Source organism: Nothobranchius furzeri, chromosome 4 (genome assembly GCF_043380555.1).
Source record: "Nothobranchius furzeri strain GRZ-AD chromosome 4, NfurGRZ-RIMD1, whole genome shotgun sequence".
Classification (NCBI taxonomy): domain Eukaryota; kingdom Metazoa; phylum Chordata; class Actinopteri; order Cyprinodontiformes; family Nothobranchiidae; genus Nothobranchius; species Nothobranchius furzeri.
Genome location: NC_091744.1, coordinates 86,191,574 through 86,219,371, shown reverse-complemented (window position 1 = coordinate 86,219,371; position 27,798 = coordinate 86,191,574). Strand labels below are relative to the sequence as shown.

The window sequence follows — 27,798 nt, the reverse complement described above, 5'->3', positions numbered from 1 at the left end:
AGTAAAGTTTTAGAAGCAAATGCATGACCTTGAGGCTGTCTCCTGCACTCGAGCGCTGTGTCAGAGGCGTCTGTGGAGAGAGGTTAAATAACCTTGGAGGAATAGCTCCTTCATCACGTTACATAGTGCTAATAATTAGTTTTTAAAGCTTTTTTGTTTAGTGATCCACTAATCAATTATGTAAGATAGTGTCACTATAACAGTGCTTGAAATTAGGTTTTTGGTTACTATACGTGCATTTGTGGAGATAGAATATAGCTAGCATAATTATTTATAACAAAGTCTACATCTTCCTTTCTGTGCTTGCGGAAAAAAAACATTTTCCCATTTTAAAAGGAAGTCATTGTAGAGCTGTCCGATAATAAATCTGCTAGTCTTTCCAAAACGTTGTAGCACGTGAACAGATCCAGAAGAGGTGCTGAACGGTCTCAGGGTGGCTTCCACAAAAACAGCAGTTCACATCGATGTCCCTCTTCAACCTTGTCATAGTAGCTAAAAATAGCCTTTCACGACCGGCTGAATGTGTACGGCTCCGCTTACGCCGTCACACACAAAAAATGCTGAACACTAACTAGAAATCACGAACATTTTTTAGAAGTAAAAGAATCTTATTTATTGGGTCTTTGGTCATTTAAGACCTTTGGAAACTGGATTTAAGGATTATTTGTCATTTTTAAGGATTTTTAAGGCCTTAAATTTGGAAAAGCAGATTTAAGACTTTAAGGACCCGCGAATACCCTGTTAATAAAAATAATAATGAATAACTACCTTTGTTGATTGTATGAACCGTATGAACGCTGCTGCCTCTGGAGAAACCTGTGATCCTTGTTATTCTCCGTTTTCCGCACCGTACACCTGTGACATGGGCGGAGCCTTGGTTCAGCAGGTGATCCCAAGTCAGGTAGTGCATTCCCATCAACGAGAACAGAAAGAGGAAGGTTTATAAACCGGAAAAGGATGTTGTCATGCCACATCCAGAGGTTTTTTATGAAAGTTCTAAAGAAAACAGAATTCCCGCTGCATGTATTCATTTGGTTTTACTCATCCTGAAATTCCCAGTATTGCTGGAAAAGGCCTGTGGTAAACAGAGAAGTCCCTCAGGTGTGGTTTAAGCGTAGATAAAATGTAGTGCACATAGTTTTATGATGATAAGATCAAGGAAGCATACGGAGTTGTAGTCGGTCGACATGAACAACTGCGAGCTCAAATGTGTGCCAAAGGAGAGAAAAGATAGTCGCCCGTTTTCCGATCGAGGAACTGATTCTTAAACGATTCTTCTGCAGGTGATAAAAGTGTAAGGGCTTCATTTGCATCATCAAATCTAAAAAGTGTTTCAGAAACACAAACAACCAACATTCTTTCACTTGCTGAGCAATAATCTTCCTCATTAACATTAAAGGTTTTGTTTCCAGGTTGTTGTGAAACACGACAGGTTAGATTACTGCTAGCATCTGGGAATTCTGACTCCTGTGTACACGGAGAAACGCGTCATCATAATTTTATAGTGTAAAGTGCTTTGGGGTGCTCCAACTCGAGTGGCGCTATCAAAGTGCGGGTCACTTATCAATACTTTATTTTGTGGGAACCTTTTCTTAAACGTTCAGAGAGACCTTACAATGAACAAACGTAGAGGAATAAACTTTAACAGCAGTGAACAAAAGAAGAGTTTAAAGTAACCAGAACGTGAAAAATGACTCAACACAACAGAAAATGAAAAACCCAAGTAGAGCTATTGCAAAATAAAAAATAAAAATTAGAAACCAAAATGGAAAAATGAATGTCGTTTTCTAGATACTGTAATGCAAACAATCAAGAAGACAAATAGGAAGAACGACGACTGCCGCTGCCAAAAATGAGTCATTCCAGAATTATTTATCCTCAACACTCAAACGTTTCATAAGAGGAGCTGGTGGACAGACAGAAGCAGAAGAAAGCTGATTTACGTTTCTTCATTTAAACATTTTACCTTCAGCTGTCCGGTACCAAAAGGCGAGGATCCGCAGAGGTCGCCTCAAGCTTAAGTACCTCAAAGCAAAAATAAATAAATTTAAATATCCTACAGAGGAGCCGAGTCAAACGGCAACACGCAGCTTTTAAACGCTTTAACATTTGATTTGTTGCTCATTAACAACTATTATATGATGCATGTTACACTAGACAGAGTGGGTTGTTGTATAAATTAAAAGAAGTTAATGTGGACGGAGGGATTTAGTAAATCCTCCTCGCCTTCGGTGTTCAACAATACAAAATAATCTCCATCTCCTGCTGTAACGTTTTAGGTGTCTAGTCTCACTTCATAGCATCTAGAAGTGTTTTCATCTTTAGTAAAAGCTCCAGAATGCTGCAACAAAAACAGTCCCTTCACGCTTTTGTGTAAATCTCCTTCAGCCCAGTTTTAGATGCAAAACAAAAATATGCATCCCGTCTCAGGAAGGCTCTCCTACAGCACAGCCTTCAGGTTTAGCATGAAACTCAGACAAGAGATGCTGATTCATTCAAATCATCCCATGACGCTGCATATTTAGTGTTTGTCTCGACTGTCTCCAGAACTTTTGCATGAAACATTAGTGACTTGGAGGAGCGCTGTGTGTGTGTGTGTGTGTGTGTGTGTGTGTGTGTGTGTGTGTGTGTGTGTGTGTGTGTGTGTGTGTGTGTGTGTGTGTGTTTGTGTGTGTGTGTGTTCTACAAAACTTACAGTCTACTAAACGGTAAAAAGCTGAGTCATCAAACTTTGCAGACTAAGTTTCAGCGATTCTATAGAAACCAACTTCTTCGTACGACACCACTGAATGCTTTATTTGAATCATGTAAACAGAACGTGTTGGCTGAGAGAACAATCCCACTGTCCCCTTGTCCCTTTTGGTCATGAATCCGTCTGAGTCGACACGGCCGAGGTGGATCCAGGAGGCAGATCTGTGACGTCCAAGTTTTAACTTTTACTTGGATGCTGCGTTTTTGTCGACACCCAGCTGAACTGATACGGTTCCTGTGGAACCAACACATCGATGTCAAATCTCTTCTGTTCCTTTTCACTGTCCACTGTCTTGTAGCCGAGCAGAGACATGGCACCTTTACATACTTCCTGAACAAGCTTAACCTTGTTGTGAGGCAGAGCGGTGCGCCAAGCCTGAGATACATCAGCAGCACTTCTGGAGGTTATCTGAAAAGACTCCGTCCGGGAGCCTCTCCCCTTTCCATGAGTCACCTTGTAGATCCACTCAGCCATCTCATCGGTCAAATCCAAACCAACAAAATCATAAATATCACTGATCTGCTTCAGCGGGTTGCGTGCTATGTCTTCGTAGCGAACCATTTTGTAGCGGCCCTTTAGGAACGGAGGAGGTTTCAGGACGGCCCTCTCATTAATGCGAACGTGGCTCCGGCAGATTTCCTGCATCATTTTGTACTGAACTTCACCCGAAGGGACGTTTCTCTGCTCCAGGACAACGGCATTATCTCTCTCAAAGGATTTAGCAGACTCCTCTCTGGAACGCATCACGGCCCGCGGGTCCCGGACCAGATGAACGATGCGAAGATCCAAGTTAGGGTCTTGCAAAAGAGGATAGAGAGACTCCAGCTCAAAAAATCGCGTTTCTTTTAACACCACATGGCTGTATAACCTGCAGGCCTCCTCCACCTTCTGCAGACTTTGAGCGTCACACTTCAGACGACACTGAGTGTGGTTGCTCATCTGACCGCGTTTTGTGATGGAACAAATGGGCGGCGAGCACAGAGCCCGGCTCTGGTACCACATGAATAAGGATGACATGTTGTGGATTTCTGGGAGATAAGCATCCATCACTGAGAAGTCACACTGGTAGAGACTCCGGACACAGTCCCTCACAGCCATCCGGAGGAGCCGGGCTCCAGATTTCTGCACTCTGGTCCACACATGCCAACCGGGCTCCATCAGATAGAAAACAGACGGGTGCTGACTGAAAACCTGACCCAGGAAGGACGAACCCGATCGCCATGACGACAGCAACAAGACATGAACTTTCCTTTGAGGAGGGGGAGACTCGCAGGGGGTGAGCTGAATGTACCAGTGGCAGAACAGCACCACTGCTGCCCCCTGCAGGATGACCAGGAAGATCATGGTGTTGAAGTTAACTCTGTAGCGGGGACTCATGGTGATGAGAAAATCCACCTTTGACCATCTGCTGTGGGGAAAAGGACCGCCTCCTCTGCAAGGAAAGAAATGTGAACAAAAGGAGGAATGAGAACATCATTACCCATCTAAAATGTATCCTGATAGGCAGATAAATAGTAAACTTTACATGCTTAAAGGTTAGAGGATTACATTCAAATAAATTATTCAGATTTATGAAAAGGGATCTGAGGCATTCTGGAGGATGAGGATTAAAAAGCCTTTATTTACCCATGCCTAGTTAAATAAAATCGTGTCTATGCGTTTCAGCCAACGAGGCCTTCGTCTGGACAAGAAATGTATTTTAGTCAGCTCTACCTTGTACAATGTCAGCTGGTTGAGCAGGCAGGAAGTCACATGACCAGTGTCCCTCAAAAATAAAAATATATGTCCAACTAATAAATAAAATACTTGTACAGCATGCATCTAAATATTAACGTATAATAGATATAAAATGAAATACAAGACGTTATCTATAGCAAGCTAACTGAGCTTTTACTCGTATATTTAGCTACATGTTGTACGCACGCTTTGTATTTTAGCTAGCCATTCGTGAAGCAGCCGACCTTGATTATCTATTAAACCGGTCCTGAAAGCAGGTTAGATTAGTGTTGGGAGTGGAGGACAAAAAAGATGCACAAATGCAGAGAACACATCTACACGCAGGAGTAATGCTCTTTCTGCATTAACAATTTTTACTTTATAAGAGAACATTTAATTGTTTAAAGTAGAACAACCAAACAGGTTGTTGTTCCCAGATCTTCGAGTAAATCTGATAATAATAATAATACATTTTATTTCAACAGCGCCTTTCTGAACACTCAAGGACACTTTACAGAGATAAAATACACAAATACAAATCTGATGCTAGGTTCTTCTCTTCTGTCACTTTATTCTTCACTCAAATGATTGTAAAGTAGACGGTTTGTAGGTGTGACAAGTTACACTGAGCAAGAAGAGAAACTAAAGGCTCCATCTTTGTTTTGTTTACCTGTCTAATCGCTGCTGAACACTTGCTGCTCTGTGGGCTCCTATAGGCAGGAGGGCTCTGGTTTATGAGGTGGGAGGAGCTTTTGTGATTCTGGTCACTTCAGTTACAAGCTTCTGGGACAGGTTCTGTGCAGAGATCAGTACGTCTCTGTTGGCTCAACCACTCCCCTCGGAGTCTTTCTATTCGAGGTGTTAGTTCTTATACCACAGAGACGCTTCCTCCCACAACACTCACCTCTACGATGCTGATAGGGAGATATGGTGGAGACAGATTCAGATGTGCCAAGAAATTTAAGCGAGATGATTATTTCTATCCAGAGTCACAAGCACCCTTAGAAACCAGATGCAGTCTCTGACGGAGTAGTGCATGGGCCGTTTCCTAATTGAGATCTAACGTGTTTTTGTTTTATTCAACAATCAGTTTGAGGTTGCAGAAGTCTGCAGAATGCACCCTAATGAGGAGGGTTGCAGCAGTTTGCAGCACAGAGTAAACAATGGGGGACAAAGAACGCGTCCCTGTGGAGATCCCATGTGATGGTATTTTCTCCTAACTCAATCCAGCTAGAGGCTGTTGGGGAGAAAGTCTGAAATCTGGAGGAATTTACCAACGTTACCAACTGGAAGAGACTTGCATAAAAGGTTCAGGGCTAAAGAACAGAGCGGTCTCCGCACCACGCTGTATTAATTACACCAATAGTGTCATGTTGAAATGTTTAGGTAATGTGCACTGAATCACTGAACTTAAATATGTGCTTTAGCAACTCTGTTAGATGAGTTTTCTAGTTTCAGTTTACACAGCTTCCTCTGAAAGGACGAGGCTTTAAACCTTCCACCCAGGATTGCTGTTTTAATACATCAGTAAATATAATAGTTACAAAACGTGTGTTTATCTTTATATTAGGTGCATTCTTGCACATTTGCATTACATAAATTAAAACTTTTCATAACTAATGATAATGTAAAGGCTCATATTTAGTGACCTCTTGTGCACTTCCCTGTCCACCTCAGGGTTTATTACTGGTTAACTGTTAAACACATCTAAATCCTCAGGATGTTGCATATTTTTTGTACGGTGTTTTATTGTTGTAATCGTTTTCATGCTCTCTTCTTTTTACCGTCTCATTTGGTTAAACCTACATTAACAATTTTTCTACAATTTTAGTAGAAGATCTGAGTTTCTCTTCTGTTAAAGTGCAACTGTCCCAAAGAGGCAGCTTCTTTTCTGGCATGTTCTCTAAATAAAAGTGAGTCACACCCAGCTAACCCACCCCTTTGTGCCAAACTAAAACAAGCTAAATATGAAGATGTTTATAATGAACAATGCCTGTGGGCTATTAAAGTTTCTCCTTTAGTGAGTGATCATATATCAGACAGAACAGTACCGTAATGAGCAAATCTTGTGCTTTCATTTCAAACTTTTACTCTGAAAGGAACCGTTCACAGTTAACTTTATACCGATTTTGACATTTTACTGTCTGATACAGATTAAACTACATCACCAAGAATAGAAACACATCTGGGCTTTTATTATTGTTAATAAAAAATTATTGCAAATAACGATGCATGCTTAAAAAATTGAACTTTTATGGCCTGTTGAGCTTTAAACCTATAAATGTTTAGTTTTCAGCTTGTCATCATTTCTTATAGGCAATTATCTAGTTTTCTATTCGACATATTTTCTTTGAGTAGCGGTTATCTCAGCTGTAGCAGGACACTTCTCAGCCAAAAAGCAAACAGGGTAATAACAATAAATCAGGTTTCTGACCGTTAAGATTTTGACCACAGAGCCACATGGTGACAAAATTCGGTGAAACACCGGGTTAGCTCAGTCGACCTTATATTGAATAAAAAGGGTGTTCTGGAAGACCCGAAGCTCACCTGTGGGGGTTATTATAAACTATACGTTTGATTTGAGTATTTTTGAGTTGAATGTGCCCAAAATTAGGAAGATAATTAATGTAACTGTTAAGTACGCAGCAAAGCTTCCCACATGATAACGGTCCGCTAACGAAATCAAACATGAAGGGCAACTGGTTCAAACTGGAAAGAAGCGAAAGCTACAGAGCATCGTTTGTGACCAAACTTCCTTTTTCAGTCAAATATAATAATAAACAAATAAAACAACGTGTTTACCTTTATAACGGAGGTGCTAACTTCCAGGAGAGCGCCGTTCTCCGAGTTACCCCCGAGGCGCTCCCCGCTCCTCCCCGCTGCCCTCGGACACCAGCTGCTCGGACTCCCCGCTACCTCTGCCAAGCGGAGCTCTGAGACTTGTCCGGTGGGTTTGCTCTGATGCTGGGTCAACTGGGCGGAGGTTGCCGGTAGGTGGGCGGAACGGACCCGAGCAGTGGAGTGGAGCTATGATCCCACCAACAAGGTGTTATGCTCCCCTTTCTCCTTTTATAAGGGATGGCAGGGAAATGGAGAAATAAAAAAAAAGAAGAAGATAAACTTGTGAAAACAAGTATTTTTATTTCTAGATAAAATTAATAAATGGAACATAAAATCATGGGCTGGTTCTAACAAAAAAAAAAAAACAACTAAACCAGTAAAAAAAAAAAAATTCTGAAGAGAGTTTAATAACTAGAAGTACACCAGCTCTCTCTGCTGACCAGTTATCTTTAAAGACAAGCCTCTACCTTAATACAGAGAATACAAACTAAGGTATTTTACCAAAAGAGAGTAAAAAAAAAAACTAAAGGTGCTTAGGAACCAATGTTCCACTCAGAACTAAAGATTCTCAAAAAGGTTTTTAAACTCTAACTCCCAAACACTAGAAAGACACTCACAGTAGCAAGTTGCTACTAGCAACTGGGGAAGTTAAAGACCTTTTACTAAGATTCTACTTATTTGCACAGAGGACTTACTATAAAGAGATAACTCTTATCTGCCTTCACCAGCCCACATGAGTCTACCTGCTTACAGGAAGTTTACTGAACAATGGTTCTTTCAGCTTTTAAACCTCTTCCAAGTTGCTTGTTGGCTAATGAGTCGCATTGGTTCCACCTGGTGAGGAGCGAGCGGAAGGATCTCGTTGTGGTGAAGCAGTCTGGGCTTTGCTCCATCCCCAGCGGGTGGCCATCTTGCTCCAGGACGTTGCACATTGGGGCGGCCATCTTGCTCCAGGACGTTGCACATTGGGGCGGCCATCTTGCTCCAGGACGTTGCACATTGGGGCGGCCATCTTGCTCCAGGACGTTGCTAGGAAGGTCGCTCAGTATGAGAAGAAAGGTAAGGGCAGAACACTTCGAAACAATATGACACACCGTGGCAAACATGGGGTCATAACACAAGGGCGCTCACACAAGTGCTCTCTCAGTCAGTGGCCCTCCCGTGCAGCTCTAGCGGGGAAGTTCAGATGGGTTTCCTTGGCGAGTATGAACTGTAATCTCACCTGTGGCAGGTAGCTCTTAGAATGGTCTCAGTTTAGAGAAACCTAAATTAGATTTGACCAAGGGCAAACTTCGCATTTACGTTTCATTTTTTATTTCTTAAAATGTGTGTGTATCCAATAGTTAGACATTTTTTAACCATTGAGTTTTTTTCTGTATTTCTACATTGTGTTTTTCTTGTTTTATTCTAATCTTAGCCTTTAATTTTTAATTTTACTCTTTTTATTGCTCATGTGTGAGCTGTAATTACTAAAGTGACACAAACATTTCCCCACAACACACACACACACACACACACACACACACACACACACACACACACACACACACACACACACACACACACACACACACACACATTAAGTTAATGTGAATAAAATTAATATAATCAATATAAAACAATTGCTTTCACATGTTTGGTTTAATTTAAGCCATTTTTCACTTGTGTTCCAAATCTGAGGTCCTCTAGATGAGTAAGGACTGACCAAAAGATGAGAGTAAGGACTGACCAAACAATGTTTTTTATTTAGCTGGTTTTCAGCTGGTTTTCAGTCTCCAGCTGCTCCTTTTTCCAGTCTGCAGCTTATTCTGCACACCAGCTATGGGACAAGGCCATCAATACATTAAAATGTCAGTTTAATAAAAGAGAAGTTTATAAAAGTATTCTTACACTTAGGAGACTGTACTTCTGCTGTATTTTACAGTGTTGCCACTATTAGGGCCACTGAGGGAGAAAAAGGAAGTGTGAGACTGAAGTTTAAATGCTGATGGGGAAAGTTAAAATATTTCCAGAATAAAGTCCAACTACCATTTTGAGACAAACGTTTAAAAGCTGTAAACAGATAAGTGTTAAGAGTTTTACCAGAGAACAATATTAATAAATTATCTTGAAATGTTTCAAATGTATTGAGGTGCTTGTGTATGTTTCAGACTCTTATTGTGAAGGACTGATGGTAATCCTGTGTGTTGTGGTTAATAAAATGTTTAATTCTCTATAGTTTACTCATTAAAACCCACCCATAACCCTTGGTTAAAGCTGAATTAATAAGCGGGTTTCACGTCTTTGGGCTATTCTTGAATTAGCCTACTTTAGACTTTTTCTTGACATTTGACTTTTTTCTGAAACTAGTTTTCCAACAATTGTATTCCCATTTGTCCATATCTGTGCTTACTTGATAAACAATCAGTTCGACTCTTCTTTTTCACTCTGAGGAGAAAAATAACTTGGTTGTTATCTGTGTCCACATCACACAGCCTGACTATGAAAGCTTTTATTTTGTAAATAGATTCATCAAAGATAAAGAGAAAAACATGTTGATATTTCCCTTTAAATATAAATTGAACCCAAACAGACACACTTGGTATGAATCTGAGACTTGATGAACATCCTGCAGGAGATGGGTCACGTGGTTTTTGTTGTGGAAAAATAAGGATTGAATGAAAAGGATGCACCTGGTTCCTGCAAGGAGACTCATATCCTGTCCTCCACTGCTCTGTATACAAGTTCAAAGCACAAGGAAAAGCAGGATGGAGAGAGCTGGGACGTTTCCCTGAAGCGCTGATCTGGAATCAGTTTAAAACAGTCAGTGGTTTATTCAAAAAGGAAACAAAGCTGTCATTTAGACTAGATGCTGTGCATAACAATGTGTGAAAGCACTGTTATCAGGTAAGATAATCTTTTTTTATTGCTGCTATAAAACTTTATCATCTCAGCAACTGAAGGTTTTGTAAAGAAGCTCTCGAGTTGCTGTCGAGATTATAAATCTCACAAGCTAAGGTGATCTGCGGAGTAAACCATGTGTTTTTGTTTCCATATGAAGTTTGTGAACAGGAACGTTTCCTGTAAAATCTGGTGGATTAACACAAGTGAGATTTCCAGACCTCGACAAGAACTTGACGTTGCCATGTTGCTTTATTGGTCGTGCTAAAATCACAAGTTATGGAGCACATTTTCAAATCTTAATGCAAAAATTCTTCATTTTAAGAGAAATTTGTGTATGTTTTCAACAAGTTAACTAGTTTATTGGCAGTGTCTAAATATCACATGAGCCAAAATGGATGCTGATTGGTAAATATTAGATGACTTTTCCAGATTTATTAGTTTTGTTTTAAGAGTGGGAATCTGTAGAAAGCTACTTAGAGAATTAAATACCTTCAGGTAAAAAAACCTGCAAACTACCTACTGAGAGGTGTGTGTAAAATGAGAATGAGACTTAGCTGCACAAGCAGGAGGGATCAAGGTGGTTACTGGCTCAAAGATAAGCAAATAAAGTTCTAAACAAATTTGCTTTTGAGACTTTCTCAAAAAGATTTTGCAAGTTGGGGTTGTCTAAAGTACAGTAGATACACATTTTTCTAAAATGTTGAAGCTGTTGTAATTAGATGGGTGTAACTCTTGTAGCTGTCCCACCCTGAACCAGAGCTGGGACGTTTCAGTGATCTAACACATGTGGAACCGGACCCAAACACACCCTCACATCCCAGAAACAAACATGCATTTATACGCTGCCAAGCACCTCCTGAGAGGAAATAAATTCTAGTTTCTAAAACACAGCAGATTACAATATCCCCCGTTCTGAATGTGCATCATCCGTTTGCCGCCATAAACAGAATGTGTCAGGATTCCAGAAGACAAAGTAGAGAACGGAAATTAGCTGAATCAAGTCTTTAGTCTGCTGCATGAATTTTTTAAGAATCCACAACACTCTCAAAATGAAAACCAGAGCTGTCATCTTCACAGATTTATTTTATTTTAGGAGAGGCAGAGGATTATAGGATTTGGCTGCATTTACTTAGGCCTCAGTTCTCAACAGTCTCTTTCATTCTGCTTCTTAACAACCCCCACACCATAATGCTGCCACCACTGTGTTCACTATAGGGATAAGCCTGCTTACATGTTTGAAGTTTTGTCTGTGAAAATTAGTTTTTACATTATTTGACCACTGAATCTTTTTCATCAAGCACAAACACGTGATTAAAAACTAATCCTAGGAAAGAAGTTGTGCTTTAACAGCTTTAATACGAGAACTCCTATTTTACTCATGATAGTTCCAAACGACTCATTCCTTTCACACGTTGTTTAATAAATACCCAGTAAAGCTATAATAAGTTTAAAAAGTCTTTATTTTTGTCAAAACCAGTTTCAAATGTGTAAAAAAAAACAACAATATAGAAAATATATCCTTATGTTCTTTACAACTGAGCCGCTAAAATCAAACAAAATTTTTTTAATGATTTAAAAATAAGAAAAAAGTTGAAAAATCTACATAAGATGAAAAAAGTTACTAAACTGTTGAAACTCACGTAATTTAACATAGGATTTGTAATATCTACGATGTGTAAGTTGTTTTAATGTGACAAAGAAGAACAGTTTGTTCCCCGATGCAGATCAGGATGTATATGATCTTATAACAACATCTTTTAGAATGCTTAAGCCTACAGAATAAACAGATTAGACAATAACATATAGCTGAATCAACAACGAGAAGTCCAAAGAACAAACATTACAGACATGAAGCAAATTGACAAAAGGTGTCATCTGGTCAAAACCTAAAAGATAAACTTTCAGCTCTGCATCACGACAGGTGAGGTTTTCCTACAGGTATGGGTACGGTTGTTACAACCTGGTTCTGAAAGACAAATCTCTGGATGCGTTTGAAGACCCACAAGAAGATGAGGAGAACGCTGACATACTGGATCCAAGCAAACTTGATGGTTTCCCAGAAGCCAGGACGATAAGTGGAGGGAGGCAGTTAAGAAAACGTTAGAAGAATTATAACTCTGAGTCATGGTTTATGTAATCCGTCTCCTAAAGACGAAAAGGTAAATCAGTCACAAGACAACACCTTTTGGTGATCTTTTAGATATGAAAGGATATCTGATGAGCTCCAGCGGGTAGCGGATTTCAGCGTTAAGCTCAAAAGGTGAACCAGCAGCATGTCCTATAGTCCACACTGGCATTGGACAAGACAGCACAGTTGTTACTAAATAAAAAAGAAAAGACAATTATAAAATTATAAATACTTCATTATACAAAACCCGAGACCGTGGGCGTCGGCAGAGAATAAATCCCTCTGCTTACTTACCGTTTCTCTCCTGGTAGCTCCTGATAATGTTGCTGAGGTCATAGGAACTTGCAAAGGGGCTGGTGCCATCGATCACTGACACCTTTAGGTCAGTAAACACAAAAAATAATACTTTAACATATTAATTTAACATAGGGCTGCACAGTGGAGCAGTGGCTAGCGCTGTTGCCTTGCAGCAGGTCCTGGGTTCAAATCCCAACCTGAGGTCTTTCTGCATGGAGCTTGCATGTTCTCCCTGTGCATGTGTGGTGTCTCTGCGTACTCTGGCTTCCTCCCACAGTCTAAAAACACGACTGTCACGCTGATTGGTTTTCTAAACTGCCCGCAGGTGTGTGTGCATGGTTGTTTGTCCTGTGATGGACTGGAAACCTGTCCAGGGTGTACCCCGCCTACTTGCCCAGAGACTGCTGGAGATAGGCACCAGCCCCCCCACGACCCCGCATGGACAAGCGGGTATAGACAATGGATGGATAAATTAATATAAATAAGGAATAAACACTATTCTCACATTGTAGATGTTGTACAGGCCCCGATGAGGAAGCGGTGTCCTCTGCTGAAGCCTCAGGTCTCCACTGATGAACAGTTTAACTCCAGGTACAGGTGAGGAGTGCTGCACATAAGCCAGACTCTGCATCACCACTGTCGACATCCGCTAGCAGAAACCAGAGAAATAGAAATGCTCTGACTATTAAATTAAACAACAATAATTTAAAGGGACTTTTCGGACTTTTGAATTTTAATGCCTGCGATTGCCCCCTCAGGCCAAAAGCATAACAGCAGCTTCAGTAGTAGGCTCGTACACGAGGCGTGCACGCTGTACGTGCACACTCCTTAACGAAAATAACAGCTGAGACAGTCCCGTGTGTGTGTGTGTAGGTGTGTGTGTGTGGCCCGGAGGACAAAAGAACACACAGATAATTAATTAAATAATTTGGTTCTGTACCTTTCTCTTCAGCACAGCCGACAAAGGTTTATGACGGGTCAGTCCTCCTGCATGCTCAGATCATTCCCTTCCCTTGCTTGAAAAATTGTTCCAAAATGAAAGTTGAACCCACATCTTTTTTATCTGTGAATTCAATGCCGTTCAGCGAGTCTCAAATAAAAATTTGGGCATCTTACTGTAAAAAATATACCATTAATGTAAAAAATAAACTCTAAATAAACTATGTTCACATCCAGAATCAAACCCAGGTCTTCTGCACGAGAGTCAGATATCTTACAAGGTGAGCTACACTCTAGTAACATTCAGACTGTCTAACATTTATATCCTTGATGACAGCTGAAACAACGTTCAAAGAACGGTTCGGAGTGAAAATGGCTATTTTGTTGCTAATTAGCAGGAAATATCTAGAAGAAAGTTCTACAGAAAGTAGCTAAGGGTCCTCAGAAATGTAGCTAGCTTTGTCACTAGGCGTTAGGAACAGCGACAAAGTGGCACTGCCTCTCTCTCTGCTGCTAAAGCTACGGATAGCAAACGCTACGGGCGATGCCTGAGCGTGAACGCGCATGAAGCAGCCTGCTCGACCCGAGCATCTCTCTTTTTCTGTGATTTTACATAAAAACAGGCAATCACAGTAAAAATGCCAGGGCTCATTCTACAGGACCAGGGCATTGCAGGAGAATGTATGAAGAAGACATTTATTATTTCTATACATGTTTTGGCTGTCACACTTCCATAATGTCCCTTTAATGCAAAGACGAAGTGGCTGAAATATTTCTTCAAAGCACGTTGGACACAAATAAAAATCCTCTTCCTCTGCATGGAAAGAGCTCTTTGTGAGACGGCTACTGGAGTGGGATACATACAAAGAGCTGGTAGCTGAAGGTGAGCAGCAGCTGAATGCTGTAAACTTGTTCATCAGGTTTCAGCGGAAGCTGCAGTTGCAGGTTCAAACGGTCCAGTTTCCCATCCTGGTTCAGGTCCTCCTCTCTCACCTTTATGAAAACAAAACACAATTTTCATTTACAAAACAAAAATACATAATTACAAAAGACAATCTTGCAGAGGCACAAGAGACTCGTGGAAATGAATGATCCTCCTTTAGAGTAAAAATGTGTTTTAGCTTTTTCTGGTTTCTTTATGTTTTCACTTTCACAAATATTAAGCACCTATTAAGTCTTTTATGTGAATTTTCTGTGTTCTGACTCACTGCTGGCTGGCTGAGCACCAGCATGTTTTTTACTTCAACAGTATTCATCCTGCTCTGGTTGGCAGTCAGTCTCAGCCTTTTAGGTGTAAAATATGAAATCAAAGCTGCAGAGATTTTACCAGTGATTCAGAAATAACTTAAGGGAGAGGAACGTTGAGTTTTCTTACAGAGATAGTGGGGATACGTAGGTTGGTCCCAAGCATGTTGTTAAGGAAAGGGAAAGTGCTCCAGGCAACATAATGTCCTTGAGCACTGGTTGCTGCTAACAGCAAAGTCTCGTACTGGAACCTCACAACCGGCTGTTCTTCGTAAATGCTTCGTTTTATCCAGAAACCTGAAATGAGAAGAAACTAAAGCAGTGAACTCTATCTGCTCAGAGCGTCAGATACAGTTCCACTCAACTCCTTTCTCCACCTCATCTTCTCGTGAACGTCCACTAAGCTAATTCACACGGGCAATAACAGCTCTTCCATGAAAATGTCTTTGACATCCAAAATAATCATTTTCAACATGGTCAAATATTTTAAACGTTGTTTTTTTTAGGTAAATGACAATTGGAAACAGTCAGTGGTGTGTTAAAAAAAGAAACAAAGCTGTCATTTAGACTAGATGCTGTAAAACAATGTGTGAAAGCACTGTTATCAGGTAAGTTACTCTTTTATTTTTATTGCTGCTATAAAACTTTATCATCTCAGCAACTGAAGGTTTTGTAAAGAAGCTCTCGAGTTGTTGTCGAGATTATAAATCTCACAAGCTAAGGTGATCTGCGGAGTAAACCATGTGTTTTTGTTTCCATATTAAGTTTGTGAACAGGAACGTTTCCTGTAAAATCTGGTGGATTAACACAAGTGAGATTTCCAGACATTGACAAGAACTTGACGTTGCCATGTTGCTTTATTGGTCGTGCTAAAATCACAAGTTATGGAGCACATTTTCAAATCTTAATGCAAAAAATTCTTAATTTTAAGAGAAATTTGTGTATGTTTTCAATAAGTGAACTAGTTTATTGGCAGTGTCTAAATATCACATGAGCCAAAATGGATGCTGATTGGTAAATATTAGATGAGTTTTCCAGATTTATTAGTTTTGTTTTGCAACAGGGTTAAGAGTGGGAATCTGTAGAAAGCTACTTGGAGAATTAAATACCTTCAGGGTAAAAAAAAAACTGCAAATTACCTACTGAGAGGTATGTGTAAAATGAGAATGAGACTTAGCTGCACAAGCAGGTTTCTGGCTCAAAGATGATCAACTAAAGTTCTGCAGCCTTTGTTGCTGAACATAACTGCTTTTCAGAGTTTCTCCATATGATTTAGCAAAAGTTGGGGTTGTCTAAAGTATAAGATATTCAGCACCTGCTGGTCAGATCTGTACAAGAACTGAAAACCTGTATCAATCTCAAAAACCAGAATGGATGCCTCTCTAATATTGGACCAGCAGCTCAAGAGGCACAGCGGGTTGTCCAGTAATCGGAAGGCCAAGTGCAGCTGTGGATACAATGTAGCTCATCAGCGTGTGAATGTGTGTGAATGGATGAATGAAACACTGTAGTGTAAAGAGCTTTGGAGTCCTCCGACTCTGAAAGGTGCTGTACACGTGAGGTTCGTTTATCATTATTTAAAAGAAATAATTTCAAACACAAAACTGAGGCTTTTTATTGCAGGTTTCTGCAATATTCTCCAAGTTAATTACGAAACTTTCACTCATCAATCACAATAAATGCATATTTTATTTGTATTTTTTTTCAGTCACATCACAGTATAAAAGCATGAAAAGTTGGTCTGTAAATATCCCTGTTATTTTATTCTATCATTATGTGAATTTAATCTGGGATTGGTTTTTCTGCAGTCACTTGATGGTCAGATTAAATATCTTTGTGATGGTAACAAATACAAAAAGGGCAAAATTATAATAAGATAATAAAAAACATTCAGTAAACCTTCCTTCAATAAACTTTACAAGACTTGTTCCCTCCATAAACCCGAGGTTTTGGTGAACCTAAGCATTTGTTATTACTTCTTGTCTCTGTAACTGAGGATTTACACATCGTAGGACATTTGAGGAGACACGATGAACAGTTAATAAAAGCTTTCTGGTGACCGTTACTGTACCTTGACTCCTGTATGCAACCAGCAGCGGTGGGATGTACGTAAGGCATAAAACAACAACCAGAAATAAGGTAGCTGTTGTACAAACACTGGTTTTGTACCGAACCACGGCCGGGTGAGAGTAGACTTCATAAAAAGCCATGAGTACCCGCTAGCTAAACGCTAACCGCTAACGCGGATGCTAACTCGGGTCTAATAAGAGAAAAAGCTCACAAACATATTTAACTCATATAAAGCAATGTCCATCTAGTTGAATGTGGAGTCAAGCAGCCCCATAAAGACATATTCATCACGAAATTTGGCGTTTAACATGCTATTTTTGTTAGCCTCTGTGATTATCGGTGCGGGATCCCACGCCATGTTAGCTAGGCGTCTGGCGGTTACCATGGCAGCCAACGACCAGACTGCGTTCACGCAACGTTTGAGAGTACGGGAACCTTTTTTCCAGATGTGGAAATGTTGCTATTTTATGAGGCGTCTGCTACTCTTTTTAATTTTGATGAACATAGTGTAGAGAAACTATTTACACAGACTGTCTTGGGGGCATTTTTTAGAGATTATGGAAATCATTTATTAGGTATTTTTCTTATGATGTTACTCATTCTGACTGTATGTGTTATTCTGTTCTTTAGAAAATAACAGAAATACAAACAAGCGCCTTTACCATTATGTTTTATGTGTGTGAGGACTCAGTCACGGATAGACCGACTCTCCCGGAGAGCCCGTGAAGGCAGCACTCTGTCAGACGTTGACGTCACCTCTCCGCTAGACGCACAGCTGAAAGGCTAATTTGACGTTGTTTTGATTGCGTTTGTCTGGATATTTGGACAATTCGCCGACATTACCCGCAGATTTAGAAGCTTCTACGCGTCACGCCTCAGTGCGGGGATCCAGCAAAGATGAAATGGATGTTTAAAGAGGACCATTCCCTCGGTAAAAGGGTTTGGATTGTTATGAAACAAGAGATGCTCTTGTCGTGTCATCCCACCTTATTCTGTTTTACTGTCCCCGCATCGTTTAGCAATGCCACCGCTCATAGACGCAGTAATGCATGCTTTTATTTTTTGCCATTTGCACGACTGCTGTAATTCGATTTCGCTGCATGAAACCATTTTCCCTTTTTGGTCGCTTTATCGTTGCCCTAAAAGCAAAATCAGCTGAATCTGCTCTGATTCCTGTCTTTACACTGTGTGTTTACACCTTTTGATAATGTTTGACCTAAACACCTAATGTCAGAACAAATCCAGCAAGAATAAATTCTTATATTTTTTTAATTGGCTAAGAGACCTAATGAAAATACAATTTGAACATGTAAGTCAGGATTGTTTCAAACGCATTAACAGTAACTGAACTCACATCTCATTGGAGCCATTTCTGTTATGTAACTCAGCTTTTGTGTGGAAACTCTCACCGGATAACCTTTTTAAAGAAACACATCCAAAGTAGGCCTCTTATCTGGGTTAATGAAAGCCTGCACCTTATCAACTATCACCTCTCCTCCCCTCCCCGGGCCTCATTTTCTGCATTGCTGCATGTCCTGCCTAAAATCAATGCACACAATGGCATCAATCATGATTACAATCACTGTGAAAGGCAGCTAGTGCCTTAATTTGATCACAAATTGTTGTTAGAGTTGATAATCCATTTTATGCGTGCTGCATCTTGTGTGAAAAGTGTCTGCTGTGCACAGGGAGCTCTCTGTGTTGAACAAGGCTTGGCTTTAAGATGGCAGAGGAAGAATCCCAAGAGGCCTCACTCATCCTTTTAATCTCTACTTCCTGTTTGTTTTCTGTCCCTCCCTCAGAGCACCGATGTGTGGAGTCAGCCAAAATACGCAACAAATACCCTGACAGAGTACCGGTGAGTCCAGGGGGTGGGGTGCACTGGCATGACAGTAAATCAACAGATTAAGCTGTCTGAATGTAACCTGCAGGGACGCAGAGCTGAAGTCAGGAGATTTAGTTTTGTTGTTGTTTTAAACTGATCTCCAGCTGAGGAAAGAAATAAACAAACAGATTTTTAACAAATCAAATCTATTTCATTCTCATGATTTAAAGAGCAAGTCACCCCCCAAATCAACTTTTTTTCTTTCTGATAAACTATATAAATGTGTGTCTAATCGTGCTGCAGACACGTGTCATCAATAGTTTTGCACTTAAGTGCATTTTAGTCGTCCTCGTCTTCCTCCGCTTATCCAGGTCCGGGTCGCGGGGGCAGCATCCCAACTAGGGAGCTCCAGACCGTCCTCTCCCTGGCCATCTCCACCAGCTCCTCCGGCAGGACCCCAAGGCATTCCCTGACCAGATTGGAGATGTAACCTCTCCAACGTGTCCTGGGTCGACCCGGGGGCCTCCTGCCAGCAGGACATGCCCGAAACACCTCCCTGGGGAGGCGTCCAGGAGGCATCCTGACCAGATGCCCAAACCACCTCAACTGGCTCCTTTCGATCCAGAGGAGCAGCGGTTCTACTCCGAGTCCCTCCCGAATGTCCGAGCTCCTCACCCTATCTCTAAGGCTGAGCCCGGCCACCCTACGGAGGAAACTCATTTCGGCCGCTTGTATCCGCGATCTCGTTCTTTCGGTCATTACCCAAAGCTCATGACCATAGGTGAGGATTGGGACGTAGATCGACCGGTAAATCGAGAGCCTGGCTTTCTGGCTCAGCTCCTTCTTCACCACGACAGATCGGCTCAGCGTCCGCATCACTGCAGACGCCGAACCAATCCGCCTGTCAATCTTCCGATCCCTCCTACCCTCACTCGTGAACAAGACCCCGAGATACTTAAACTCCTCCACTTGAGGTAGGACCTCTCCCCCGACCCGGAGTTGGCAAGCCACCCTTTTCCGGTCGAGAACCATGGTCTCAAATTTGGAGGTGCTGATCCTCATCCCAGCCGCTTCACACTCGGCCGCGAACCTACCCAGCAAGAGCTGAAGGTCAGAGCTGGATGAAGCTAGGAGGACCACATCATCCGCAAAAAGCAGAGACGAGATTCTCCCGCCACCAAACTCAACACACTCCATACCACGGCTTTGCCTAGAAATTCTGTCCATAAAGGTATTGAACAGAACCGGTGACAAAGGGCAGCCCTGGCGGAGCCCAACCCTCACTGGGAACAGGTCCGACTTACTACCGGCTATGCGGACCAAACTCACGCTCCTCTGGTAAAGGGACTGAATGGCCCTTAACAGAAAGCCACCCACCCCATACTCCTGGAGCGTCCCCCACAGGGTGCCCCTGGGGACATGGTCATAAGCCTTCTCCAAATCCACAAAACCCATGTGGATTGGTTGGGCAAACTCCCATGCCCCCTCCATCACCCTTGCAAGGGTATAGAGCTGGTCCACAGTTCCACGGCCAGGACGAAAACCACACTGCTCCTCCTCAATCTGATTCAACTATCGATCGGACCCTCCTCTCCAGTACCTTGGAGTAGACCTTTCCAGGGAGGCTGAGGAGTGTGATCCCCCTATAGTTGGAACACACCCTCAGGTCACCCTTCTTAAAGATGGGGACCACCACCCCGGTCTGCCACTCCCTAGGAACTGCCCCCGATGACCATGCAATGTTGCAGAGACGTGTCAACCATGACAGCCCTACAACATCCATAGCCTTGAGATACCCAGGACGAACCTCATCCGCCCCCGGGGCTCCGCCGCTGTGCAGTTGTTTGACTACCTCAGCAACTTCTGCCCCCGAGATTGGACAGTCCATCCCCAGGTCTCCCGGCTCTGGTTCCTCCTCGGAATGTGCATAGGTGGGATTGAGGAGCTCCTCAAAGTATTCCTTCCACCGTCCGACTATTGCCCCAGTTGACGTCAGCAGCTCCCCATCCCCACTGTAAACAGAGTGAGCGAGTTGCTGCCTTCCTCTCCTGAGGCGCCAGACAGTTTTCCAGAACCTATTTGGAGCCGATCGATAGTCTCTCTCCATGGCCTCACCAAACTCCTCCCACGCCTGAGATTTTGCCTCGGCAACTGCCACTGCTGCACCCCACTTGGCTATTCCGTACCTGTCTGCTGCCTCCAGAGACACACAGACCAGCCACGCCCTGTAGGCCTCCTTCTTCAGCCTGACGGTTCCCCGAACCTCTGGAGTCCACCAGCGGGTACGGGGGTTGCCACCACGACTGGCACTGGCCACCTTGCGACCACAGCTAGCAACAGCCGCCTCAACAATCGCAGAGTGGAACAAGGCCCATTCGGAGTCAATGTCCCCCACTGCTCTCGGGACGCGGTCAAAGCTCTGCCGGAGGTGGGAGTTGAAGACCGTCTTAACAGGTTCTTCTGCCAGGCGTTCCCAGCAGACCCTCACTATGCGTTTGGGTCTGCCAGGACAACGCAGCATCCTCCCCTGCCATCTGATCCAACTCACCACCAGGTGGTGATCAGTTGACAGCTCCGCTCCTCTCTTCACTCGGGTGTCCAAAACATACGGCCGCAGGTCAGATGATACGACTACAAAGTCTATCATCGACCTGCGACCTAGGCTGCCCTGGTACCAAGTGTACCGATGGGCATCCTTATGTTCAAACATGGTGTTCGTTATGGCCAAACAGCGGCTTGCACAGAAGTCCAATAACGAGACACCAATTGAGTTCAGATCAGGCGGGCCGTTCCTCCCAATCACACCCCTCCAGGTCAAGCTGTCATTGCCCACATGAGCATTGAAGTCCCCCAGCAGGACTATGGAGTCCCCTGATGGAGCACTATCTAGCACTCGTCCCAGGGACTCCAAAAAGGGTGGGTACTCTGAACTGACATTTGGCCCATAAGCACAAACAACAGTCAGGACCTGTTCCCCGACCCAAAGGCGCAGGGAAGCTACCCTCTCGTCCCCCGGGGTAAACCCCAACACACAGGCAGAGAGTGTTGGGGCTAACAAAAAGCCAACCCCAGCCCTTCCCCTCTCACCCGGAGCAACTCCAGCAAAGGAGAGTGTCCAACCCCTCTCAAGGACTTGGGTTCCAGAGCCAATGCTATGTGTTGAGGTGAGTCCGACTATATCTAGCCGGTACCGCTCAACCTCTGCCACAAGCTCCTGCTCCTTCCCCGCCAACGAGGTGACGTTCCATGTCCCAAAAACCAGTTTCATTGTCCGGGGATCGGACCGCCAAGGCTCCCGCTTTGGTCTGCCACCTGATCCACATTGCACCGGACCCTTCATGTTCCTCCTGCGGGTGGTAGGTCCACAGTTGGATGAGCCCATGTATCCGGTTCGGGCTGGGCCCGGCCAGGCCCCATGGGCAAAAATCCGGCCACCAGGCGCTCGCTCACGGACCCCAACCCCAGTCCTGGCTCGGTAACCCTCCGAGCCAGGTACTCCGACTCTTTGAATTTACTTCCATGAAAGATCCTGTGAACCCTTCTTTGTCTCACCCTTCACCTAAGACCAATTTGTCATGGGAGACCCTACCAGGGGCACAAAGTGCCCCAGACAACATAGCTCCTAGGATCATTAGGGCACTCAAACTCCTCCACCACGATAAGGTGATGGTTCAAGGAGTAAAAATTTTAATTTTCTGTCTAAAACTGTCAGTGTTGTGCCGTTGTCAGGCAAAAACTCTGCACTGCATTTGAATTTAAATCTGCCTTTGCTATTGGCTAAGAGGTACCCTAGAACGTTAGCTGGTACCATATGATGTCACAATGTCGTTGTGAGCCTGTGTGTGTACTTGTTAGAGGCTCCGCCCTCTCGGTCTGCTAGGCGACAGCATTTGTTGCATTTTTCAAACAGGAAGTGGGAGTGGAGTAAGACTCTGGTAGGGGGTGACTTGCTCTTTAAAGAGTGGCGTAACGAAGATCACACAAAGCACCAAATGGCCATTTATACAAGACTCTTATGTAAGGCTGTAGTTATTAATTATTTAATTATAAATGTGTGATTTAAAAAAAATGCTATTATGCTGATAAATAAATGCATTATTTGGATTTGGTTAAGATTTTCCCCATGTCTGTTTTAACTAGGATAGCAGCAATAAAAAGCCTAAAAGTTGCACAAAAGTCTCGAGTAATCAACGACACGACACTATATTTGTTCTTATCGTGTGTTTTGTGGTTGTGCTCAGCATCTTGGTATGCTGCTGATAAGGGCGTTGAAGGTGCCTTATAAAGGAAGTAACTAAATTACCTTAAAGGGACAATGTGTAGGTTTTATCGTTAATCTCTGGAGGTATCCCTCAAACTGTTGTTGAAAATTTATTAACTCATTCACTGCCATCCATTTCCTGATCAGAAAAGCTTTTTGCTGCCGGTGTTTTCTTTGCTTTTTTAAAAGTCACAGAACGTTGGTAGGATGATGTCAACGCCAAAACTACCAAAACAAAGCGGAGACTCACCTCTTACATCAGGAAGAATCCGCGTGTTTCGAGCGTTATCCGTTCTTTCATAATCTGTTGTCGAATTGTGATCGGCAGAAGCTTTTCCGGTTCGTGCCTGACTTTTTTTACAGCAGTGGCCCAAAACGATCTCCTAACACATGGATGTTCTGCTTCCTGATCACGTGACGTGTGACGTACGTGGAAGAAGATCGGCTTTAGAGCTGAGATGTTTGTTCTCACGGAGCGGGGGCTCGTCCGACGCCCACACAGTAAAAACATGCACATGATGACTTTAGTCGTCTTTGGCAGTGAATGAGTTAAATGATGCCCAGTTGTTGAAAAATATTGGCGGCTTCTTAACATATAACCATAAAAATCTCGTCTAAAATACAAGGGAGTGGGCCTAAGTCTCTGGGCGACGCCATATTAGATGCCATGTTTGCTTCTACGGGAGCCCTTGAGGACAAAATGCATTTACCATGTAGGCTTTGGTCACCGGACCTCAGGGACCTGCTGGGGGGTGTAGGGACTGAGAAGATCACCAATGTATGATGGTGCTTGTCCATGTAAGGCATATTATGGGATTCAGAAGGTAGAGCAGATTGTCCAATAACTGGAGAAGTTGTAATCAAGTAAAAATCTGTAAAATGACTCATCCAGGCTTAATTCAAACTTCAAATCACTTTGGAGCAGTTCTTCTGACAATCTGGAAGATGTTTGCTCTGAGTTCTTCAGCATTAGAACTGTGTTTGTGTCCTGAGGCGTTATACCGAGAGGCTTTTGTGTGGCCGATAATTTGTTTATAAATACAAATCTCACTCTTCACCGTTCATTGATATGACAGCTGGGAGGAACTCTAAGCTTATCCTTTTGTTTATACCCACATATTTCCTAAATGTCAAATAAAAAAGCTTTTTCTTTTTTCTTTTTTTACCCCTGGAGGTTGTTTTGCAAACCTGCAGTCACCTTTACCTTTCCACAACTTTTTGTGATCAGTATTTAAATTATTTCTCCCACAGAGAACCCTGCTCTTAGTGACTAAGCTGCAGCATAAACACTATAATAGACTCAGATTACATTAGCAGCACCCTGTCCAACAAACCAGATAAAGCAGGTATTTTTATGGTGACAATAGTGCAGCTTTAGTAGTTATTAGTTGTTCCCTGGAGCATTTAAGGTCTCGGATTACAAAAAGCTCTAAAGCGGCGTTTTGGCATCAGGCTTTAGGCCCTCACTGCCAGGAAGCTCGAAAATTTCTCCTGTTTCCACCTCAGATCTGGTCACGTGACACCCAGAGTGATTCGTTCAGGTGACATTTGTCAATTTCATGTTCATTTCTGCAGAAAAGTATATTGTATTTCACTCAGTGAGCTTTAAACCAATCAGAAGATCCTTTAGTCAAACAGATGCTTGCTGTTGCTTTTAGAGACGTAAACCGGAGCGATATTTCTTTGAGTTAGGCTTCGGTGTATGATAAATGCTTATAAAGTAGTCATGTTTGTGGTGTTGCGTTAGTTCTAAAGCGCAGCCAAGAGGTAATGCAATTGTTTTAATTAAAAAACAAACAAACTAGGCCAGTTTACATGTGTCACTTGGGGAAGACCCACAACTCAGCAGAGATTACATCTCACATCCAACCTGGGAATACTTCAGAGTACTTCTAGATGAGTAGGAGTCAGCAGGGAAAAAACGATGTCTGGGGACACCACCACCCCTAACATGGTCCCAGATAGATAAATGGATCAGAATCCTGTTTCCTCCAGCGAGAGCAGCCATCTGGCGCTCATCTACTGTACAGTCACAGGTGGGAGGGAGATCTTGGGAGAAGCAAAGACTCCTACAGATTGATGACCTCGCCAGGCTGAAGTCCACCAATCCGAAGGGGGGGGGGGGGGGGTTTCGGGTTTTCACAGCATCAGTCTGCATTCCTTTGTGGGGGTTATATTTGCTTGCAGCTCAAGGCTACCAGGGTGTCAGATTCAGATAACAAGAATTTGTTTGGGTCAGGCTGAGATAACTTTCCTCTCTGCCTTCAGTCTTTAAACTGATCATTTTAGTCCTTCAATGAAGCCAGTTTTGGGTTTTTAAATCTGTCCATACCCTCCGGTGACTCTCTCCCGAGATGACATCCATTTTGCGCACTAATAGCGGTATCACAGCTGGAACATTGTCCAGCTTACGATTCACCTCGAATAACGTCCCAGTCTGAGAAGTCTCCACACAGACGGTGCTTTCCGTGGGTGCGGGTCGCCCTCCAATCGCTCCCGTCTTCCCAAATTTCCAGAAAACCAGATATCCTCCCACTCCAATCAGGAGAAATCCAGTGATCATCAGACCAAATATCCACACGTCTTTGATATCCTCAATGGACAACTGGCTGAGGCATATGATCTTCCATTCCTTCCAGGAATCCAACAAATATCCCACCGGGTGTGTCCCCTGTGGACATGTGGGAGCCACTGTTCCGTTCTCATTGTTGAAAAAATCTTATCAATCGCACTGAATGACCAGTTTATCAAATCCATGGTTAAAAATAGAGTTTTTCAGAAGAAATGCAGAGAAGCGCTCTGTGGGCAGACAGGACAAAGAGTCTTGGGAAAAAAGATAGGGGAGCGAAAGAGAGAAGCGTCTACTCCTCGAGTGCCTTGAAGAAAAAAAAACATACAGACATGAGTGATTAATAGAATAAGACATGTGAGCAATAAAGTCTAATTCATCTATACACAGTTAAAAGCTGTTTAACTAATTTCTATATTGTGAATTCTAATGATCATAGATTAATGATAAACTAATCGCTCATGTTTATGTAGTCAGACAAGTAAACTGTTGGGAATGTGTCGGTTCTGTGTTGTTAAAGTGACAATGTGTGTTTTTACCTTTAATCTCTAGAAATATCCATCGAAAGGTCGTTGAAAATGAATAAAATGATGTCCAGTAGTGACAAATGTTGGTGGCTTTGTACCATATAACCATAAAAATCAGGTCTAAAGTACATGGAGTGCAGGTCTAGCATCTTTGGGGATGCCCTGTTTCCTTCGGGCCTGCTTGGGGTCCTATGCCTGTTGATGACTAAACGATCGGCTGGATGTACGACTAACAAAAGTTATGTTACCGCGTTCGAAAACATGTAGGTAGTAAGAAACATGAATTTAATTACAAAATTGCAAAAGTCTTTCCAAAACATGTGAAAGAACAGAATCAAAAAAGAGATTAAATATATTTTGGCCAAGTGGTATTGCCGTAGTATGATGACGTCATCGGCAGGCACAGGACCCCGAGTAGATCCGGAAAGAACTGTACCAGAAAATTACAATCGGCATTGCATTCCCTCGACTGAACTAAAGGACCATCATATTGGAATGTTTACTGTGTGAAGTGCCTTGACACGACTCTGGTCATGATTTGGTGCTACATAAATAAACCTGAATTGAATTGAATCAAAGTCTGAGGAGTCACACCGAGGTGGCATGCTTTCTGCTCCACAGGTAGCTTTTACCGTAATGTTTTTTAACTCGTTCACTGCCAATGACGACTAAAGTCGTCATTTACATGTTTTTACTGCGTGGGCGTCGGACGAGCCCCCGCACCGTGAGAACAAACATCTCAGCTCTAAAGCCGATCTTCATCAGCGTACGTCACACGTCACGTGATCAGGAAGCAGAACATCCACGTGTTAGGAGATCGTTTTGGGCCGCTGCTGTAAAAAAGTGAGGCGCGAACCGGAAAAGCTTCTGCCAATCACAATTCAACAACGGATTATGAAAGAACGGATAACGCTCAAAATGCGCGGATTCTTCCTGATGTAAGAGGTGAGTCTCCGCTTTGTTTTGGTTTTTTGGCATCGGCATCATCCTAGCACGCCACGTTCTGTCACTCTTAAAAACACAGTAAAAACGGTGAGAAACGCTGGCAGCGAAGGGCTTTACCAATCAGGAAACGGTTGGCAGCGACTGAGTTAAACTAGCGACAGTCACAGTGAAATGGTGTAAAAGTACCCAGAACTGATGCACTGCCCCCTAGCGCCAGGAAACTACACACTGCCACTTTAAAGACTGATGACGCTTTTTTAAAGCTACTTCCTGTTAGAATGTGTTTAGGATGTTTGGACTTAAGGCTTCGTCAACAAACAAAGATAAACGCATGGTGTTGCCACCATCCCAGCTTGCATAAACATTGACTTGATCCCACGCTGAAAAACATGTCGTCCGCATTCACTGTTGATAAGACTTCCTATTTGTCTTCGAATTATTGCGACAAAATAAAAACACTGATTGCTTGTTGCAGTGTGCTGAGATTGGTGACACTTTTATAACTACAAGTTGTTGTTTGATTTGATGTCTTCTCCAGGTGATTGTGGAGAAGGTCTCCGGATCTCAGATAGTGGACATCGATAAGAGGAAGTACCTGGTGCCCTCTGACATCACGGTGGCTCAGTTCATGTGGATCATCAGGAAACGCATCCAGCTACCTTCAGAGAAAGCTATCTTCCTGTTCGTCGACAAAACCGTCCCCCAGTCCAGGTGAGAGCGGTCATTAGTCCACACTCATATAAACGTATGTATGTGTCTGTATACTAGGGGCTGCATGACTTAATTTTTTAAAAAGTCGA

At 42.7% G+C, this 27,798-nt stretch overlaps 4 protein-coding genes across 4 annotated transcripts in view; 1 reads left to right on the top strand and 3 right to left on the bottom strand.

Annotated features, from left to right (window-relative positions):
• Nucleotides 1–2,775: 2,775 nt before the first annotated feature.
• Nucleotides 2,776–7,408, bottom strand: chst6 (carbohydrate sulfotransferase 6). Its single transcript, XM_054733459.2, has 2 exons — nt 7,271–7,408; nt 2,776–4,184 (listed from the first exon to the last, which is right to left on the bottom strand). Exon 2 carries the CDS (start codon nt 4,127–4,129, stop codon nt 2,930–2,932), a length of 1,200 nt encoding a protein of 399 aa, XP_054589434.2. The 5' UTR covers nt 4,130–4,184; nt 7,271–7,408; the 3' UTR covers nt 2,776–2,929.
• A 4,226-nt stretch (nt 7,409–11,634) lies between these two features.
• Nucleotides 11,635–17,244, bottom strand: tmem231 (transmembrane protein 231). The gene is made up of 7 exons (XM_015965340.3): nt 16,873–17,244; nt 14,932–15,098; nt 14,421–14,549; nt 13,123–13,266; nt 12,615–12,696; nt 12,407–12,512; nt 11,635–12,267 (listed from the first exon to the last, which is right to left on the bottom strand). The coding sequence occupies exons 1-7, from the start codon at nt 17,009–17,011 to the stop codon at nt 12,105–12,107; spliced, it is 930 nt and encodes a 309-aa protein (XP_015820826.3). The 5' UTR covers nt 17,012–17,244; the 3' UTR covers nt 11,635–12,104.
• A 371-nt stretch (nt 17,245–17,615) lies between these two features.
• Nucleotides 17,616–27,798, top strand: part of gabarapl2 (GABA(A) receptor-associated protein like 2) — a 13,434-nt gene continuing 3,251 nt past the window's right edge. The window contains exons 1-3 of the mRNA XM_015965341.3: nt 17,616–17,802; nt 18,674–18,729; nt 27,537–27,709. Coding sequence (XP_015820827.1) covers nt 17,769–17,802; nt 18,674–18,729; nt 27,537–27,709 — 263 coding nt within the window. The 5' untranslated portion in view covers nt 17,616–17,768. The remainder of the gene's footprint in view (nt 17,803–18,673; nt 18,730–27,536; nt 27,710–27,798) is intronic.
• Nucleotides 25,450–27,798, bottom strand: part of adat1 (adenosine deaminase tRNA specific 1) — a 25,007-nt gene continuing 22,658 nt past the window's right edge. The window contains exon 9 of the mRNA XM_070550715.1: nt 25,450–25,833. Within this exon, the coding sequence (XP_070406816.1) occupies nt 25,680–25,833 (154 nt within the window). The 3' untranslated portion in view covers nt 25,450–25,679. The remainder of the gene's footprint in view (nt 25,834–27,798) is intronic.

Coding starts and splice junctions, on each gene's coding strand:
- chst6 (XM_054733459.2), bottom strand. CDS start 4,129: ATGAGTCCCCGCTACAGAGTTAACTTCAACACCATGATCTTCCTGGTC.
- tmem231 (XM_015965340.3), bottom strand. CDS start 17,011: ATGGCTTTTTATGAAGTCTACTCTCACCCGGCCGTGGTTCGGTACAAA. Junction 15,099..16,872: donor GGTTGCATACAGGAGTCAAG/GTACAGTAACGG, acceptor TTCTCATTTCAG/GTTTCTGGATAAAACGAAGC. Junction 12,513..12,614: donor GAGCTACCAGGAGAGAAACG/GTAAGTAAGCAG, acceptor TTTTTTATTTAG/TAACAACTGTGCTGTCTTGT.